Source organism: Osmerus eperlanus, chromosome 19, assembly GCF_963692335.1.
Source record: "Osmerus eperlanus chromosome 19, fOsmEpe2.1, whole genome shotgun sequence".
In the NCBI taxonomy this organism is placed as follows: domain Eukaryota; kingdom Metazoa; phylum Chordata; class Actinopteri; order Osmeriformes; family Osmeridae; genus Osmerus; species Osmerus eperlanus.
Window position 1 is genome coordinate 13,547,700 of NC_085036.1, and position 16,064 is coordinate 13,563,763.

General features: G+C 49.1%; 2 protein-coding genes across 2 annotated transcripts; one reads left to right on the forward strand and one right to left on the reverse strand.

Moving 5' to 3' along the window:
• Nucleotides 1-683: 683 nt before the first annotated feature.
• tlcd3a (TLC domain containing 3A) lies at nucleotides 684-10,805 on the reverse strand. Its single transcript, XM_062486027.1, has 5 exons — nucleotides 10,163-10,805; nucleotides 5,504-5,590; nucleotides 4,428-4,647; nucleotides 2,599-2,694; nucleotides 684-2,180 (listed from the first exon to the last, which is right to left on the reverse strand). Exons 1-5 carry the CDS (start codon nucleotides 10,282-10,284, stop codon nucleotides 1,857-1,859), a joined length of 849 nt encoding a protein of 282 aa, XP_062342011.1. The 5' UTR covers nucleotides 10,285-10,805; the 3' UTR covers nucleotides 684-1,856.
• A 1,520-nt stretch (nucleotides 10,806-12,325) lies between these two features.
• On the forward strand, nucleotides 12,326-16,064 carry LOC134039881 (integumentary mucin C.1-like). Its single transcript, XM_062486031.1, has 4 exons — nucleotides 12,326-12,366; nucleotides 12,877-12,990; nucleotides 13,585-13,998; nucleotides 15,951-16,064. The coding sequence occupies exons 2-4, from the start codon at nucleotides 12,945-12,947 to the stop codon at nucleotides 15,995-15,997; spliced, it is 507 nt and encodes a 168-aa protein (XP_062342015.1). The 5' UTR covers nucleotides 12,326-12,366; nucleotides 12,877-12,944; the 3' UTR covers nucleotides 15,998-16,064.

A 16,064-nucleotide genomic window follows, 5' to 3' on the forward strand; every position in this document is an offset into this window, starting at 1 on the left:
ATCAGCTCTTAAACATGCCGTGGGGGCATGGAAGATAAAACAACCAGCAATTACTGGTTAATATTAGTTAATAATCACATCAACAGGTACTCATATGGGCTTCTGCTCCTGTCTGGCCCCCCTTCTCCTTAGTAGAGACAACATAACAAATCAACAACAACATAACAAATCAGTTATCAGGCTACGGGCCAAACAATTTAACGCGAACGCTATTATGCGACTTTCAGTGTCAACTAAAAACAGGATGTCTTACGTTGTCTGATTGCGAGGAAAACCAAACGTTATGAAATGTTTATCGAGCATTCTTCCATAAAGCCTTCCTTGGAAAGCCTTCCTTGTCAGTTGTTCCCAGTGAGAATATGCGGTCCAGACAGAAGCAGGGTTGCATGCACGTGTCCTTGTCTCCTCTACCCAGCTTCAGGGAACCACATGCACGTAGCCACTGGTGCCCTCTGCTCGTTTTATTGCTCTAACCAATCACAGGCACCACATCATCTTAAACCCCCCCCCCCCACCACACACACACACATCACACACCCCCTCCCTCCCCCCAAACACACATCACACACCCCCTTTCAAACACACCCATATTAGAATAACTACATTGACATATGAGAAAACATCTTATCCCCCTAACCCTTGACCTCATCTGACCCCACCCCCTTGACCTCATCTGACCCCACCCCCTTGACCTCATCTGACCCCACCCCCTTGACCTGTAGTAACCCCACCCCCACAAACTTGACCTCTATAAAGATAGTAAGAATGTGTAAAGCACCTGGCAGCCATGCCTGTTACCATGGTGATCAGGATGGGGTCAAACCCTTTCCCTGCAGTCCCGCTCGGAAACAGACTGAGCTTCATCGCCCCCCGCTGGCCTGGAGGAACATCTGCCCAACGAGACTCTGTCCCCCCTCCAGGGGCGGGGCCACTGGTGTGAGGGGCGGGGCCACTGACGTGAGGGGCGGGGCCACTGACGTGAGGGGCGGGGCCACTGACGTGAGGGGCGGGGCCACTGACGTGAGGGGTGGGGCTACTGGTGTGAGGGGCGGGGCCACTGACGTGAGGGGCGGGGCCACTGACGTGAGGGGCGGGGCCAGGTTCGTAACCAAGACTGGGACACTGCGGCATCCTTATCACCATGGCGACAGGCGTGACGAGTAAAGGAACAGGCGATGGGAGGGGTCATGGAGGAGGAGACCAGGGCGGTGGTTCCATCATCACATTCACTGGGTTTAGTGAAGCTAAGCCGGAGCAGAGAGCTTGGCGCTGACACCTCACCTTGAGGACAAGGTCACACCTGCACTCCTGGGTCTGTAAACGAACCCTTCACAAAACTGGACCAACCCTAAACCCTTCACAACTTTAAATACTCTTCAGAAAACAACACAAAACATAAACAAACCCGACGGAGCATTCATTCATCCTCACTGTAACACAGAACCCCTGCAGAGAGAGAGGGGGGGAGAGAGAGAGAGAGAGAGGGAGGTGTAGTCCCTCTGTGGGAACTATGGAAACAAGGAGGCCTCCTCATCCATTTCTCTCCTTGTCCTTCATCCTTAAAGGGTCTCCCAGGTGGTTGCTGTAGAAATCAAGAGTAACATCCAATCAAGATCCGCCCTGGGGCGGAGTCATCAATCACCAGTAGTGCTGGGCTTAGGAATAGGAAAGGAGGGAGAGGTGGGTAACTCAGCAAATGGAAAATGGGGGTGGGGGGGGGGGGGGGGTGTAACAGGAGCAGTACTAGTGTAGTTATAGTAGTAACAATAGTAGCAGTAGCAGTAGTATTCCTCTGGGGGACTGGGGTAGTAGCAGTAGTAGTCGTCGGTTGTTGCGTGGTGGAGCAGAGCGCCTCTCTACTGGTCGCCCGTGGCCTTGTCCATGAGGCCGGGGGGGGAGGCGGGTGCCGGGCAGTGCAAGGCAGCCTGCCGGTTGCGCTGGTAGAGCCGGTAGCCCTTACGGCAGAGCAGCACAAACCAGTACACCTGCGGTGCCATGATGCACAGGCTGCCCAGGTTGACGGACAGCGGCAGGTGGAAGGGGACTCCGTACACCGGGACGCCATAGTGGCGCCCGTACACCCAGTACATGTAGGGGAACAGAGCGATCCGACACACAAAGAAGCTGAGCAGGACCATCCCGCCGTTGGCCTTGTGCACCGAGCAGTCCTGCAGCCCCAGCTGAGGGGGAGGGGGGATGAGGGGGATGGAGGGGGGGGAGGGAGGGGGATGGAGGGGGGGGAGGAGGGAGGGAGATGAGGGGGAGGGAGGGGGGGGAGGGAGGGGGGAGGGAGGGGGAGGAGGGAGGGGGGGGAGATGAGGGGGAGGGAGGGGGGGGAGGAGGGGGGGGAGGGGGAGGGGGGGAGGGGGGGGAGGGGGGGTGAGAGGGAGGGAGGGGGGGGGGAGGGATGAGGGAGTAGTGAAGATTGTAAAAGGGACAGAAAGAACACAGGTCATTTACTGAGATTTAAACAGAATCCTGCACAGAGCTGTGCGTGTGAGTGTGTGTAGGTGTGTGTGTAGGTGTGTGTGTGTAGGTGTGTGTGTAGGTGTGTGTGTAGGTGTGTACGGTATGTGTGTGTGTGTATGTGAGTCTCACCTGGATAAGGATCTTCCCCAGGGAGACGAAGGGTGTGCTCAGCTCCGTCAGGAAGAGGCACCCGATAAAGTAGTCCCCCTGCTCCCTCCTGAGGAACTGAGACACAGGACAGGATCACCATGGTGATCACACACACACGCACCCCCACACTATAGCCATCTACATTTGCTGTGTGTGTGGTTGGGTAGGAGAATGCAAGTCCAACCCTAACCCAACCTAACAAATTACATCTAAGGAGGAAAGGTGGGAGACGGGGAAACAGAGGAAGTGGAGAATATTTCACACTTGAGAGGGAGAAGAGAGGGTGAGGAAATCAGCAGGGAGGGGGGATGAGAGGAGGGGGAGTATAGCAGCAGGGAGAGGGGAGGAGAGGAGAGGAGGGGGAGGAGAGAGGAGGTAGAGATGGGAAGGATAGCAGCAGGGAGAGGAGTGAGGAGGAGAGGGGGGAGGAGGGAGGAGGAGGAGAGGGGTGAGGAGGAGAGGGAGAGCGGGGAGGAGGAGAGGAGGGAGGAGGAGAGGGGTAAGGAGGAGAGGAGGGAGGAGGAGAGGGAGAGCAGAGCAGCAGCTGGAGCTGAATAATGGAGGGGGTGGGGAGGTAAGCTGATCTCACATCACCATGGCCAGCCACAGCAAACATAGGGCCAGGTTTCCATCCACCTGGCTACACCTGAGCACAGCACAAAATGGCTGCCTCAGTACCTGTGTGTGTGTGTGCGCAAGTTTGTGTCTGTGTTTCCATCTTGCTTACCACAGGGGAAAATATTCAGGAGGGTAATGACTGAAACTGCCCCGTATTTTGGACTACTGGCAAAAGATGTCTTGAGCAATATGATGATATCCCACATTATCTCGTAATGTACATTTCTTATATAGGCAACAATTACTTTTACTACTACAAATTAAACACACACGTGATACACATCCATAACATGTGTAAGTATTTAGTTTTCATTTGTTATCAACTTGTGAACACGCAGTCCCTCAGTGAAAGTTAAATGTTAGCTAGCTACGTAGCCATTAACAACTCGTCCCGCTTATTTTCAGTATGACTTTCAATATGTCAATATGACTTTACAGCAGACAAGTAATGCTATACAGCTATTGTTCATGAATCAATGTTGAGCTTGTTTACGGTGTTACTTGACCAGACTGTATGTCATCACCCAAAGTCAATCAGCTAGCAAGATAATACATGGTGTAGCATTAGCTAGGCTAGCTGCTCATAGTAGCATAAGGTAGGCTAGATCAGTGGTTCTCAACCCTGGTCATCAAGTACCCCCTGTCCTGCATGTTTTATGTTTCCCTGCTCCAACACACCTGATTCAAATGAATGGGTCATTATCTAGTTATGCAAAAGCCTGCTAATGACCATTCATTTGAATCAGGTGTGTCGGAGCAGGGAAATATCTAATTAAAACATGCAGGACAGGGGGTACTTGAGGACCAGGGCTGAGAACCACTGGGCTAGATGCTCATTGTTGCATGAGCTAGGATAGCTGCTCTCAGTAACATCAGCTAACCCCACAGGTACTCCCTCCCTGGCTCACAATCAGCCAATCATCTCCCTTGATGGAGTGACAGTCAATCACCAACACTTGTTGACAACAGGCATTTTCTTCAGTTGCAACATCGACGTGTGACACGACAAAACAAACAGCGTGGAGCTGACGTTGAAGAGAAAGGATGATAAAAAAAGGACACGTCAGCTTGACAGTCTGACCGATAACACAACACTGTTGTAAGAGGGAAGGCAACAAACTAATTTGATCATGTGATGTCATCCTCCACCTCCTCCTCCACCCCTCCCTCCACCTCTCCCCCCTCCTCACCAGAGTGACAGGCAGCAGGATGGTGAGCAGAGCAATGTGATGGAGGACCAGCAGGAATTCTCGCCGGACGAAGGTGTTGACCGTCCTCAGAGAGTGCTCCTTATACTCCTCGTGGCCTTTGACCCGGAAGCGGTGGTAGTGGCTGAGGTACATGGCGTAGATGTCATAGGTCATGTAGGGCACACCGTACCAGATCACAAAGTAGGTGGTCAACCAGTGCCTGACAGAAAAAAAAAGAAAAAAAAATATATATATATTCAGAAGTTGGGAATAAAAAGGCACAATGCGTTTTCTTTCTGTTTGTGTGTGTTGTGTGTGTGTGTGTGTGTGTGTGTGTGTGTGAGTGAGTGAGTGAGTGAGTGAGTGAGTGAGAGAGAGAGAGAAAGAGAGAGTGGGTGTGTGTAGCAAGCGGGTGTTGTTAAGGGTCTCTTGTATGTAGAGGCTTCAGAACAGAGCAGGGCTCTGTTCAGGCTGCAGACTCAGAACAATGTGGTTGTGCTCGACAACGCCTTCTTTAACACACCAAGTCTGTTGCCTTCATATGAAAATAATAAGCATTGAAGTATAATAGAATGTCATAAAATATAGGTTTTAGCAATGGAGTTCATAATTAATGGTTTCCATTCTAATTGTAAAGGCACCTTTAATTAGGTTTAATTAAACCATTGCTAATAATTTTTCTTTTAACCCAGGCCAGACTAATTCTGAAGGATTAGGCTATTAGTATTAGCATTAGCTTAGCGCCAAGAAGGTCAGGAAATAATGGGGATGCTGCATGCTAGGTTAGCCTTGATCTGACTGGTGATGGAGGACGACGATGAGCTTGCCAAGGACAAGGAGACACCAGGAGAACAGGCCTTGGAGACAAGGAGTCACGGGTGTGTGTGAAGTGCGTGCCTGTGTGTGTGTCGGTGTGTAGTCTGGTCGGGCCCCACTAGGACAGAAAAACAAACCAGAGTGTGTGTGTGTGTGTGTGTTTTTTGCTCCACCACTGATAAAGCGGAAAGATAAGGTTTTATTATTGGTTAATATCAGGTCAGGAGACCCAGGGATGGTGCTGTGATTGGCTGCCTCACCTGTCAGTCAGGACGTTGTTGCTGCATCCGGACACCACAATGACGCCCGCTGTGGTTGCCATGACTGCGTGGATGGAGGACACCAGCCTGGAAACACACGTCACACACACGTCACACACACGTCACACACACGTCACACACACGTCACACACACGTCACACACACGTCACACACACGTCACACACACGTCACACACACGTCACACACACACAATGCACCAAGGCCAACTGGAAGGTAGTTCCTCAACAGTTAGTACAGGTTAATGTACCATTATGACGCTCATATCTAAAAGTAAATACAATTTAAAAAAACATCTTACTTAAACAAAGTTGATCTAAAACTTTGCCGAGATATTTACATTGTCTTCTAATTAATAGAGCAACCTTTGTCCAAAGCGACATACAAATAGTGCGGTACAGTTTGCCTGAGCTCCGTTTCACCATGCACAGGTCAATCACCTCATCACCGCGATGGGGACCTTTTAATAAACCACATGCAGACACGGTTTGTTCTCTGTGGCCGGGCTGGACCAGCACAACAACACACGACCAGGGAGTCTCTGGAGGAGCAGGGAGACTCCCCATCCCTCCATAACCAGCTGACCCCTGACCCTTTCCTAAGATGAGGACTGTCATTCCTCCTTTACGTTTTTACTTGACAGTAACTTCCTGTTTCTAGACTGGCTACTGTGTTGGGTCACCCTGCGTCGCCACAGAGATGCCATGGCTTGGCATGGTAACCAGGGTCATGTGACTGGCTCTGCATGGTTACCAGGGTCATGTGACTGGCTCTGCATGGTAACCAGGGTCATGTGACAGCCCCGGGCTGAGCTGGATAAGACCCCCTCCCCCTCCTCGGCTCTCAGGACTGCACGCTTGGTCACAAGACCCAGATCTGCACAAACCAGACATTGTCCTCCAGTACCCTGTTAACGGCCGGCGGCGCGGGGGGGGGGGGGGGGGGTGTATGTAAGGGCGGGGGTAGAGGGGTGGAATGAGAGTGGGGTTGGTGTAACGGGGGGGGGGGGGGGGGGGATTTTCTCTTCCTGTATATTACTAACTGTAGCCCACTAAAAGACAACCTTGCAAGATAACATGCATCTTTCTCCCTGAGACAGCGTTATCTGCTCTATCTCCTAGGCCTCCTGCCCCCACCCTAACCCTGCTAACACTGCCCCCACCCTAACACTGCCCCCACCCTAACCCTGCCAACACTGCCCCCACCCTAACACTGCCCCCACCCTAACCCTGCCAACACTGCCCCCACCCTAACCCTGCTAACACTGCCCCCACCCTAACCCTGCTAACACTGCCCCCACCCTAACCCTGCTAACACTGCCCCCACCCTAACACTGCCCCCACCCTAACCCTGCCAACACTGCCCCCACCCTAACCCTGCTAACACTGCCCCCACCCTAACCCTGCTAACACTGCCCCCACCCTAACACTGCCCCCACCCTAACCCTGCCAACACTGCCCCCACCCTAACCCTGCCAACACTGCCCCCACCCTAACCCTGCTAACACTGCCCCCACCCTAACCCTGCTAACACTGCCCCCACCCTAACACTGCCCCCACCCTAACACTGCCCCCACCCTAACACTGCTAACACTGCCCCCACCCTAACCCTGACCCTGCTAACACTGCCCCCACCCTAACCCTGCTAACACTGCCCCCACCCTAACACTGCCCCCACCCTAACACTGCCCCCACCCTAACACTGCTAACACTGCCCCCACCCTAACCCTGCTAACACTGCCCCCACCCTAACCCTGACCCTGCCAACACTGCCCCCACCCTAACCCTGCTAACACTGCCCCCACCCTAACCCTGCCAACACTGCCCCCACCCTAACCCTGCTAACACTGCCCCCACCCTAACCCTGCTAACACTGCCCCCACCCTAACCCTAACCCTGCCAACACTGCCCCCACCCTAACCCTAACCCTGCCAACACTGCCCCCACCCTAACCCTGCTAACACTGCCCCCACCCTAACCCTGCTAACACTGCCCCCACCCTAACCCTGCTAACACTGCCCCCACCCTAACCCTAACCCTGCCAACACTGCCCCCACCCTAACCCTGCTAACACTGCCCCCACCCTAACCCTGCTAACACTGCCCCCACCCTAACCCTGCTAACACTGCCCCCACCCTAACACTGCCCCCACCCTAACCCTGCCAACACTGCCCCCACTCTAACCCTGCTAACACTGCCCCCACCCTAACCCTGACCCTGCTAACACTGCCCCCACCCTAACCCTGCTAACACTGCCCCCACCCTAACCCTAACCCTGCTAACACTGCCCCCACCCTAACCCTGCCAACACTGCCCCCACCCTAACCCTGCTAACACTGCCCCCACCCTAACCCTGACCCTGCTAACACTGCCCCCACCCTAACCCTGCCAACACTGCCCCCACCCTAACCCTGCTAACACTGCCCCCACCCTAACCCTGCTAACACTGCCCCCACCCTAACCCTGCTAACACTGCCCCCACCCTAACACTGCCCCCACCCTAACCCTGCTAACACTGCCCCCACCCTAACCCTGCTAACACTGCCCCCACCCTAACCCTAACCCTGCTAACACTGCCCCCACCCTAACCCTGCTAACACTGCCCCCACCCTAACACTGCCCCCACCCTAACCCTGCTAACACTGCCCCCACCCTAACCCTGCTAACACTGCCCCCACCCTAACACTGCCCCCACCCTAACCCTGCTAACACTGCCCCAACCCTAACACTGCCCCCACCCTAACCCTGCTAACACTGCCCCCACCCTAACCCTGCTAACACTGCCCCCACCCTAACCCTAACCCTGCTAACACTGCCCCCACCCTAACCCTGACCCTGCTAACACTGCCCCCACCCTAACCCTGACCCTGCTAACACTGCCCCCACCCTAATCCTGACCCTGCTAACACTGCCCCCACCCTAATCCTGACCCTGCTAACACTGCCCCCACCCTAACCCTAACCCTGCTAACACTGCCCCCACCCTAATCCTGACCCTGCTAACACTGCCCCCACCCTAACCCTGACCCTGCTAACACTGCCCCCACCCTACCCGTACACTACACCCACCCTTCTCTAACACCACCCTACCTCAGAGTCCCGTTGGCAGAGCATCAAACCCAGCTAGCGTGGAGAGGGTGGAGCCCCTGCCCTCCCCGCCCTTCTCGCCCTCCCCTCCTCGCCCTCCTCACCCTCCCCACTCTCAGCTGTCCTGCAGACAGAGGCCATGGTGTCTACAGGTGGGTCTCTTTCACTCCAGGTTCCTCACCTGATGGAGGTTCTAAACCCCCACAACGAAGATACAGAGGGATACCTGAGTGAGCTTTGGTAACCAAATCGTAAATATAACAGGATTTATTAGTATAATAATATTAATTTGTGCTTCACTGTGCTGGTGCAGGGTCCAGAGCTTTGCCCTGGCTGGTGCACACAGATGAGACAATACTAATCCTCTCTGCTGTGCCAACTAGGGCAAGGTCATGACTTCAGGTGCCCTGCTTCAATCGCACCATGACACCATGCAGATAGCTGCTACACAGACACCAGCAGGAAGTATGAATTCAACACATAGCTAGGGCCACATAGAAAATGATGCATATTACTCTGCCTAGGCTGCTTAGAGGTGGGGAGTTAAGTTTAAATATGTGATGTAGGTTACTGCTCTGCGGGAAAACATTTCACTGCCGATCAAGAGGTCGCAGGTTCGAATCTCCCATCCCCTGCTCGGTTTCGGTCCATAAACCCATGACCCAGTTGGGTAATTTCAAAGGAAGGGAGGGGAGGGAGGGGGGGGGTAGTTATGACGAAACCTGTATAAAAGCTCAAGCACTACCCAATCAGAGGCCCCTTTTCTGACACCACGAACACAGCTGCTGGTAAAGATAAGTCCTATCGCTTTCCCAAACACCCACCATCCCGGGCTGTGAAGGCCGTGTAACAATACTCCGGTTGTTGAGCATGCACATGAACAGAGCAACGTTACATAGTAGCCGGTCAAATAGCCCATCAGGCTGAATGGATGGCAGCACCCGTGCAATGGCAAGCTAGCCAGTCAGCAAACCCCCTAAGGCATCGAAACATGCGTCTTAAAATGCATTTTCCGTTAGATGAGCATTAGAGAATTAATAACAGCGTGATTAAGGCCAAGCGCTCTTCTCGGTGCAATTCAGCGCGTTACATTGCGTAACTCAGCCTCGCTAGAGCTCTGTAGGGATTATTAGGTGAAGTGACAGGGTTCAAATGAGCATCAAACTGACCCCTGCGCATGGAAGCGTGTCATTTTGACCACGACAGAGCAGATAAGGATGGTCATATGTTGCAATTCGCTGTACAAGTCAATTCTTGCGACGTAAACGCTGCAACAAGATTGTATTACATTAATGGACATTGGGGTAAATAGACATCCCAATAATTGTAAAAAAAATAAATAATAATAATTGCCTCTGCTTTTGTTTTGGTCCCTGGCGAGCTAACGTTATTAGCGCTTTACAGAGACGTATGAAGCTTTAGACCCACAAATTGTTTTATCACTTGCGCGGCCAGCTAGCACGTTGCTTCTTAGCTAGCTAAAGCTTGGCCAGCTAACCATATCCAATGATAGCTAGCTAGATACACACTTTCACTATGAGCGTATTTATATTTACCTCTCGCTGACCAGTACAACATCGGCATCTGTCCACTGTTTGAAAATGGACGGTAGTACTTTCCGAAAGACGAAGAAGAGACCTGGAAACACTACGACGCCGCAAACCAGCACTTGCAACATCTTTGCGTTGCACTTGTCCCGCAATTGAGCTGGCGACCTATCTATTATAATCTGGCTCGAAGATGGCCCGAGTGTTTTACACACCGCGTTTTAACACCGGTGACTGGGAATCGCCGTGCTGGCTAGACTGCATTAGTGCTCACGCCACAAGATCCAGCCACCGGTGACCGCTGAGTTTTCCCCTTGCCTCAGCAGCACCACACGCACAGTACACAAAAACTAGCGGTGAAGGTATCCGGTGATTGATTGGTCTTCACTCCTGGCGCAAAGCCGGGTAGCCTGTTAGCCAACAAGCTAGCTACATACCGCAGGATACAATCCAATGTACAACCTAGAGAATAATCCGGCCAGCAAATTGTGCATTTAGTCCGCGACGAATGGGATAATTGTGCAAAATAGCAACGAGGCAAGGACTCGGGATCTAGGCTACTCTGCGACGAGGTAGCATCAACGACTCGACAAGCGGTTTTAATTCCTGCCCTGAGTCTCCTGACAGTGCAGACAACAAACACAATGTGCATTCCGCAGGATAGCGCCACCTAGTCAGCGACAGATCCGCTTGGCACATCACCCACATTATAGCGTCGTCAAAATGTGGCCAAAATTAAGGAATGTAGCAGGTTAACAACAACCGTGGGTTTTAATCAAGGATCAGCTGTACTAGACTAGAGTCACAAACACATTAGTCTCCATATGACTCTCCAAATAGCTTCAACGAAGCATCACGTTACAATCCAAAACATTACATTTGAAATATCTTCCTCTATGTGTGTGTTTGTGGCTTTAGGGGTGATATATTTTTTATTCTAGTTATAGTCTTGCAGGGAGGTGCAAAAATACATACTGAAATATGAATGAGAGTACACGAGATGGGGGTGTAGCTGAGAATGCAGTGAGCGTGCGTTTAGGGCGACGCTGCAGTTAGCATCGGCGGGTCTGTGTTTAGAGAAGGAGAAGGCTTGTAGGGGGGGCAAGCATATCAACCGCTGTTGTTAAGTTCACACACATGATCCACTGTTCTGTTTTCTGTGCAACACTCGGTGATCCCCGTTATAACCCTAATAATACCTTAACCCTAATCCCCTTAGGTTCTAACTCTGCAGTCGCCCTCCTCTCTCTCATACACACTCTCTTTTTTACATACACACACACTCTCTCGCTCTCTCACTCTCTCTTTCTCCACATACACATTTTTTACACACACTAACACACGCACACACTCTTTCACATAGAGTGAACTATCATCCTTCTACCTTATCAACTGCCTGCCTAGATTAAATTATAGATTTGTAGATATACCTATGTGGATATCTCTATACAGATTTTAAAATATATATATATATATCTATACCTATGATCCGTCCTCCTGCCTGAGAGTGCTGGACTTCCTGTGACAACCAACCTCACACACACAAAGACCCAGTCTAACCTACCTCTAATCAACACAAACAATAGTATCTTCACAATAGTCAAACCAATCAAAACAAACACTCCGCTATCTTTAAAATACAGTTAAACCAATCAACACAAACACTAGTATCTTCAAAATACAGTCAACCTAATGTAACACAGGCAGTATAGTATCTTTAATACACACGAACGTATAGTTTATTGCTGTGAGGGGTGAAACCCTTCTAAACTGGGTTGGGTGAGGTGCCTTTTGGTCTTGGATGTTATATTTGAATGTCAAAATCCCCATGATCTACTCTTGGATGAAATAATCAACAGAGAAATACAAAGTGTGTGTTTCGTCACGATGAGGCGTAATGTCGCACGGTAAACAATGTGAATGTGATGCTGGGATGTTCAGTCTCAGTGTATGTCCAGTTCCTCATTACACAGAGATAAGAAGCGATACTTAAATAGACCTTTTATGATCCCGGTCATAAACTGCCAATATGTGGACGTGTAGCTATCAGGATGAACATCCGCTTCCACACTCGGAGAAGTAGCGTTTCCATGGGGATGTGATCATGATGGGGTGTCTGATGTTCAAGGTGGTTATAAAAGCAGGTGGGTTACTCACAGCTGGTCTCGCTGAAACAGAAGGGGAGAGAGACACTGTCCTGATCATCCTCTCAGGTAGGGGCCGTTTGCTGAATGTTGGCTACGAGTTTTTGATCTCTTTTGTGTAGAAACCATAGAGAATCTCCCTGAAAAGGTAGTGTTTAATTAGTGTTTAATGTGTTTGTGATCAAAAGGAATTCTACAGTGGTGTATTCTCAGAATCACATACATTGAAATGGAGTTGAAATGGAATTTCATGGAGAATTCCTACAGTGTACAGTAGATGCTATATATTTAAAATTGTAAATGTGAAAAGAACGTGTCAACCAGACATTCTGTGAAAGGAAATGTAGCTTTCTCCAGAAACCACGACAGCTTCAAGATGTACTTCACAAGTTTCCCAACTGGCTCCAACAGTGTTTACTGTGTATAGGCTATTTCACAACAAACACCTCATGTTGTTTAATATAACATTTATTGTAATATTCACGTCTTAGAAGCCGATTAATTTAAGTTGCTCTGCAACCTTTTCTGAAGTGTTTTTTATTGATTTATTTTCATATTCCTTCTCCTCATGTCTCCCAGATAGTTGGCAGTCGAAACATAACACACCTGAGTCAGTTTTCCTAGCAGCAATACTGAACATCACCACCATGTCTGTGAAGTTGAACCTTCTCTCTCTGTGCCTGCTTGGAACAGGTATGAATGTTAATTCATACGTACAACTACAAGCAAAGAAAAAGACAAGCTTTCCTAGAGGCTAGTTCACACTGCCTTAACAAACACTAACAATTCTACTGTTGGCTGTTGGGTTTAGAAAGACAAATGTCATTCTCACACTCACCCAACAAACGCCAACAGCTGTTGGGTTGTGTTTGTCTGGTGTGATACCCCTGTTGGCATTCGTTGTGGCAGTGTCAAAATGACAGTTATCTTAAACAGCCAGTTGTTAAATAGCCAGTTGTTAAACAGCCAGACTCTTTCAGTATTCCCTCTGTAGGGAACCCTGTTTTAACCCTCGTGCTGCCTTCGGGTCACATGACCCAAAGGTTCATAACGAACCATCGTTGTGTTTACCCAATTTTACCCAATACAAAAACAAATACAAATAATTTTCTTTTAACCATTCCAATGTGGGGGGTCTGAGACAGCCCGACAGTTAAAAGAAAATGCTTCACTTTGTTTTTGTATGAGGTAAATTTGTCGCAATACGACGGTGGGTCACAATGACTGATCGGTCAGAATGACCCGAAGATAACACAAGGGTTAAACACAAACCTCTTCTTTCACCAGTGATTCTCTGTGCAGCTGCCACAAGTACACCACCCCCCCAGCCCACCACCAATCCCACCAGCACTACTGAAGAGATCATCACTCTAACCAATCCCACCAGCACTACTGAAGAGATCTCCACTCTAACCAATCCCACCAGCACTACTGAAGAGATCACCACTCTAACCAATCCCACCAGCACTACTGAAGAGATCACCACTCTAACCAATCCCACCAGCACTACTGAAGAGATCACCACTCTAACCAATCCCACCAGCACTACTGAAGAGATCTCCACTCTAACCAATCCCACCAGTTCTAGTGGAGGGAATTCAGAAACTACCAATATCAGCATCGAGCAGGAAAATGGAGGTTTTTCGCCAGGTGAAATTGCTGGAATAGTCATCGGAACGATAGCAGGGGTGGCTGCTGTGGGTGAGTGTGAACACACACACACTACACACTACACACACACACTATACACACACCATCCAACGTGGTCTCCCCGCTTTCATTCTGAGCCCAAATGAATGTAAATACAGTTATTGTGTTCAAGCTGCTCCTCCCCAATGTGTGACCATCACGGTACAGCCTCAAGCTCAGCTGAAACACGCATGTGTAAATAACATTGTTATTCCAATGTTAAACTAGAGAGGGTACAATTTCTGGGGAAATTGTAGGGTGTGCTTGCTTGCGTCGGTTGCACAGGGGTACGTTTTTGAATGACATTTTTACAACTGATATTTCTGTATATTTTATATAAAAATGCATACTTATTATTTATAAAGATTACATAGATTTAAAAGCATTTTTTTTTTGCTGCTCATTTACAACTGAAAATACGAGTGAAGTGAAGTATAGAATGAAATAGATGTCTTCTCATTTCCCCTGCAAGAGGCAGCCTCATCGTTGAATCAAAACGAATAAATTTGGCAGACCGGTGTAAAAATTGACCTAATCTCTATGACTTAAACGTCATTTTAAGTTTTTCCATTCTCATGATATTTTCAGGCATTTAGCCTACTCATTGCATTCATTCATTAATAAATAACCCCCTTTGAAGATTATTCTACGACGTTACCCGGCAGTAGAAGATGGAATCGCGATTCAAACAGTACCATCTGCTAACTGAATATAGGCCCCCAAAACGTAAATAAGCTTGACATTTATTTAGTGGAAAATCGCTCATTGATAAAAAGCTCACTGGTAGCGATCATTGTCAGTAACAACGCAAAATGCGATATAGCCCTGTGTGGAGAAGCTGCCCCGGTAAATTGTACTACTACGGTACAGTACTAGACTACTGCTGTGTTCGTCTTGGTAGCGATTGCGTTGGTTGAATTGGATTTAACGTTCCGTTGTACGGTTTAGGCTGAAATTAATTATTTTCACGAACAGATTGACAACGTTTAGGCTGTGGCAATGAAGTTCAGGTTAGTAGTTAGATAGACTTTTGATTTAAGTAAGGGGAGTGCCAAACATGTTCTGTCGCCGTTTGACTTCCTAAACAGCTGTGTAGATGTTTTTGTAGTGTCTCGCGTAGGCTACAGCGTTGCAGTGAGCAACACTGGTTTGAAACCACAGGTAATGATAATTTCACCCACAAATCGTTTACTTGTAATGTAATGTCATAATAAATCCTACAAGGAAAATGTATTTGTGAGGAATGTTTATTTTAACGATTGAAAACAGATGCATCATAGACCAATGTAGTATGTGTTGCCCGGCCAACAGAGGCTAATGTCATGATGCTAATACTTCAGTGACATAGTAGACTACTGTTTCCGAAAGTAGATGTATTTCCTTAATAAAATCAGCTTATATTGTACATTACACGTCACAATTGTGTGTCATATCACAAAGTAAAATTAGTAAATAGTTATCACCCTGGCCTCTTTGTTTGTGGCATTTCTGCAGCTCCCTTGCAGTAAAGCAGTTAGCTTAGCTATCTCCCAGAAGTTAACAAGCTGCTAAACTAATGTTCTGCTAGAGGTAGTCACGCGAGTTTTCGTGACGTTAGTGACGTAAGTAGCGTCATTGACTGTGGCTAGCAAGTTAGCCACCGTTAGCTTCACTTTTCGCCACAAAAACGTAATTTCCACTTAAACCATGCAACGGAACGTAAATCCCAATAGAAGCAACTCAATCGCTACCAAGACGAACCTTTTGACACCGCCGTTGTGTATGTAGTCCAAATATTGACTGAGTTTTAGGGGGGCAAAAAGAAATAATAATAATAATATATATGTGAGAGAACAAAGGTTGTGCTCTCGCCAAAGGCTTGAGCACACCCAATAATATATATGTGAGAGAACAAAGGTTGTGCTCTCGCCGAAGGCTTGAGCACACCCAATAATGTAATAAAAAAAAAATCTCTCTGTTTACAGGTGGGGCATTGTTTGCCGGTCTGACGTTCGCTGGGAAGTTGGGGTGATGGTGAAAACCAACTGAAGCCAGCAGTGTCCTCTGCCGTCCAGCCTGCCACTGGCTTCACCTGTGTT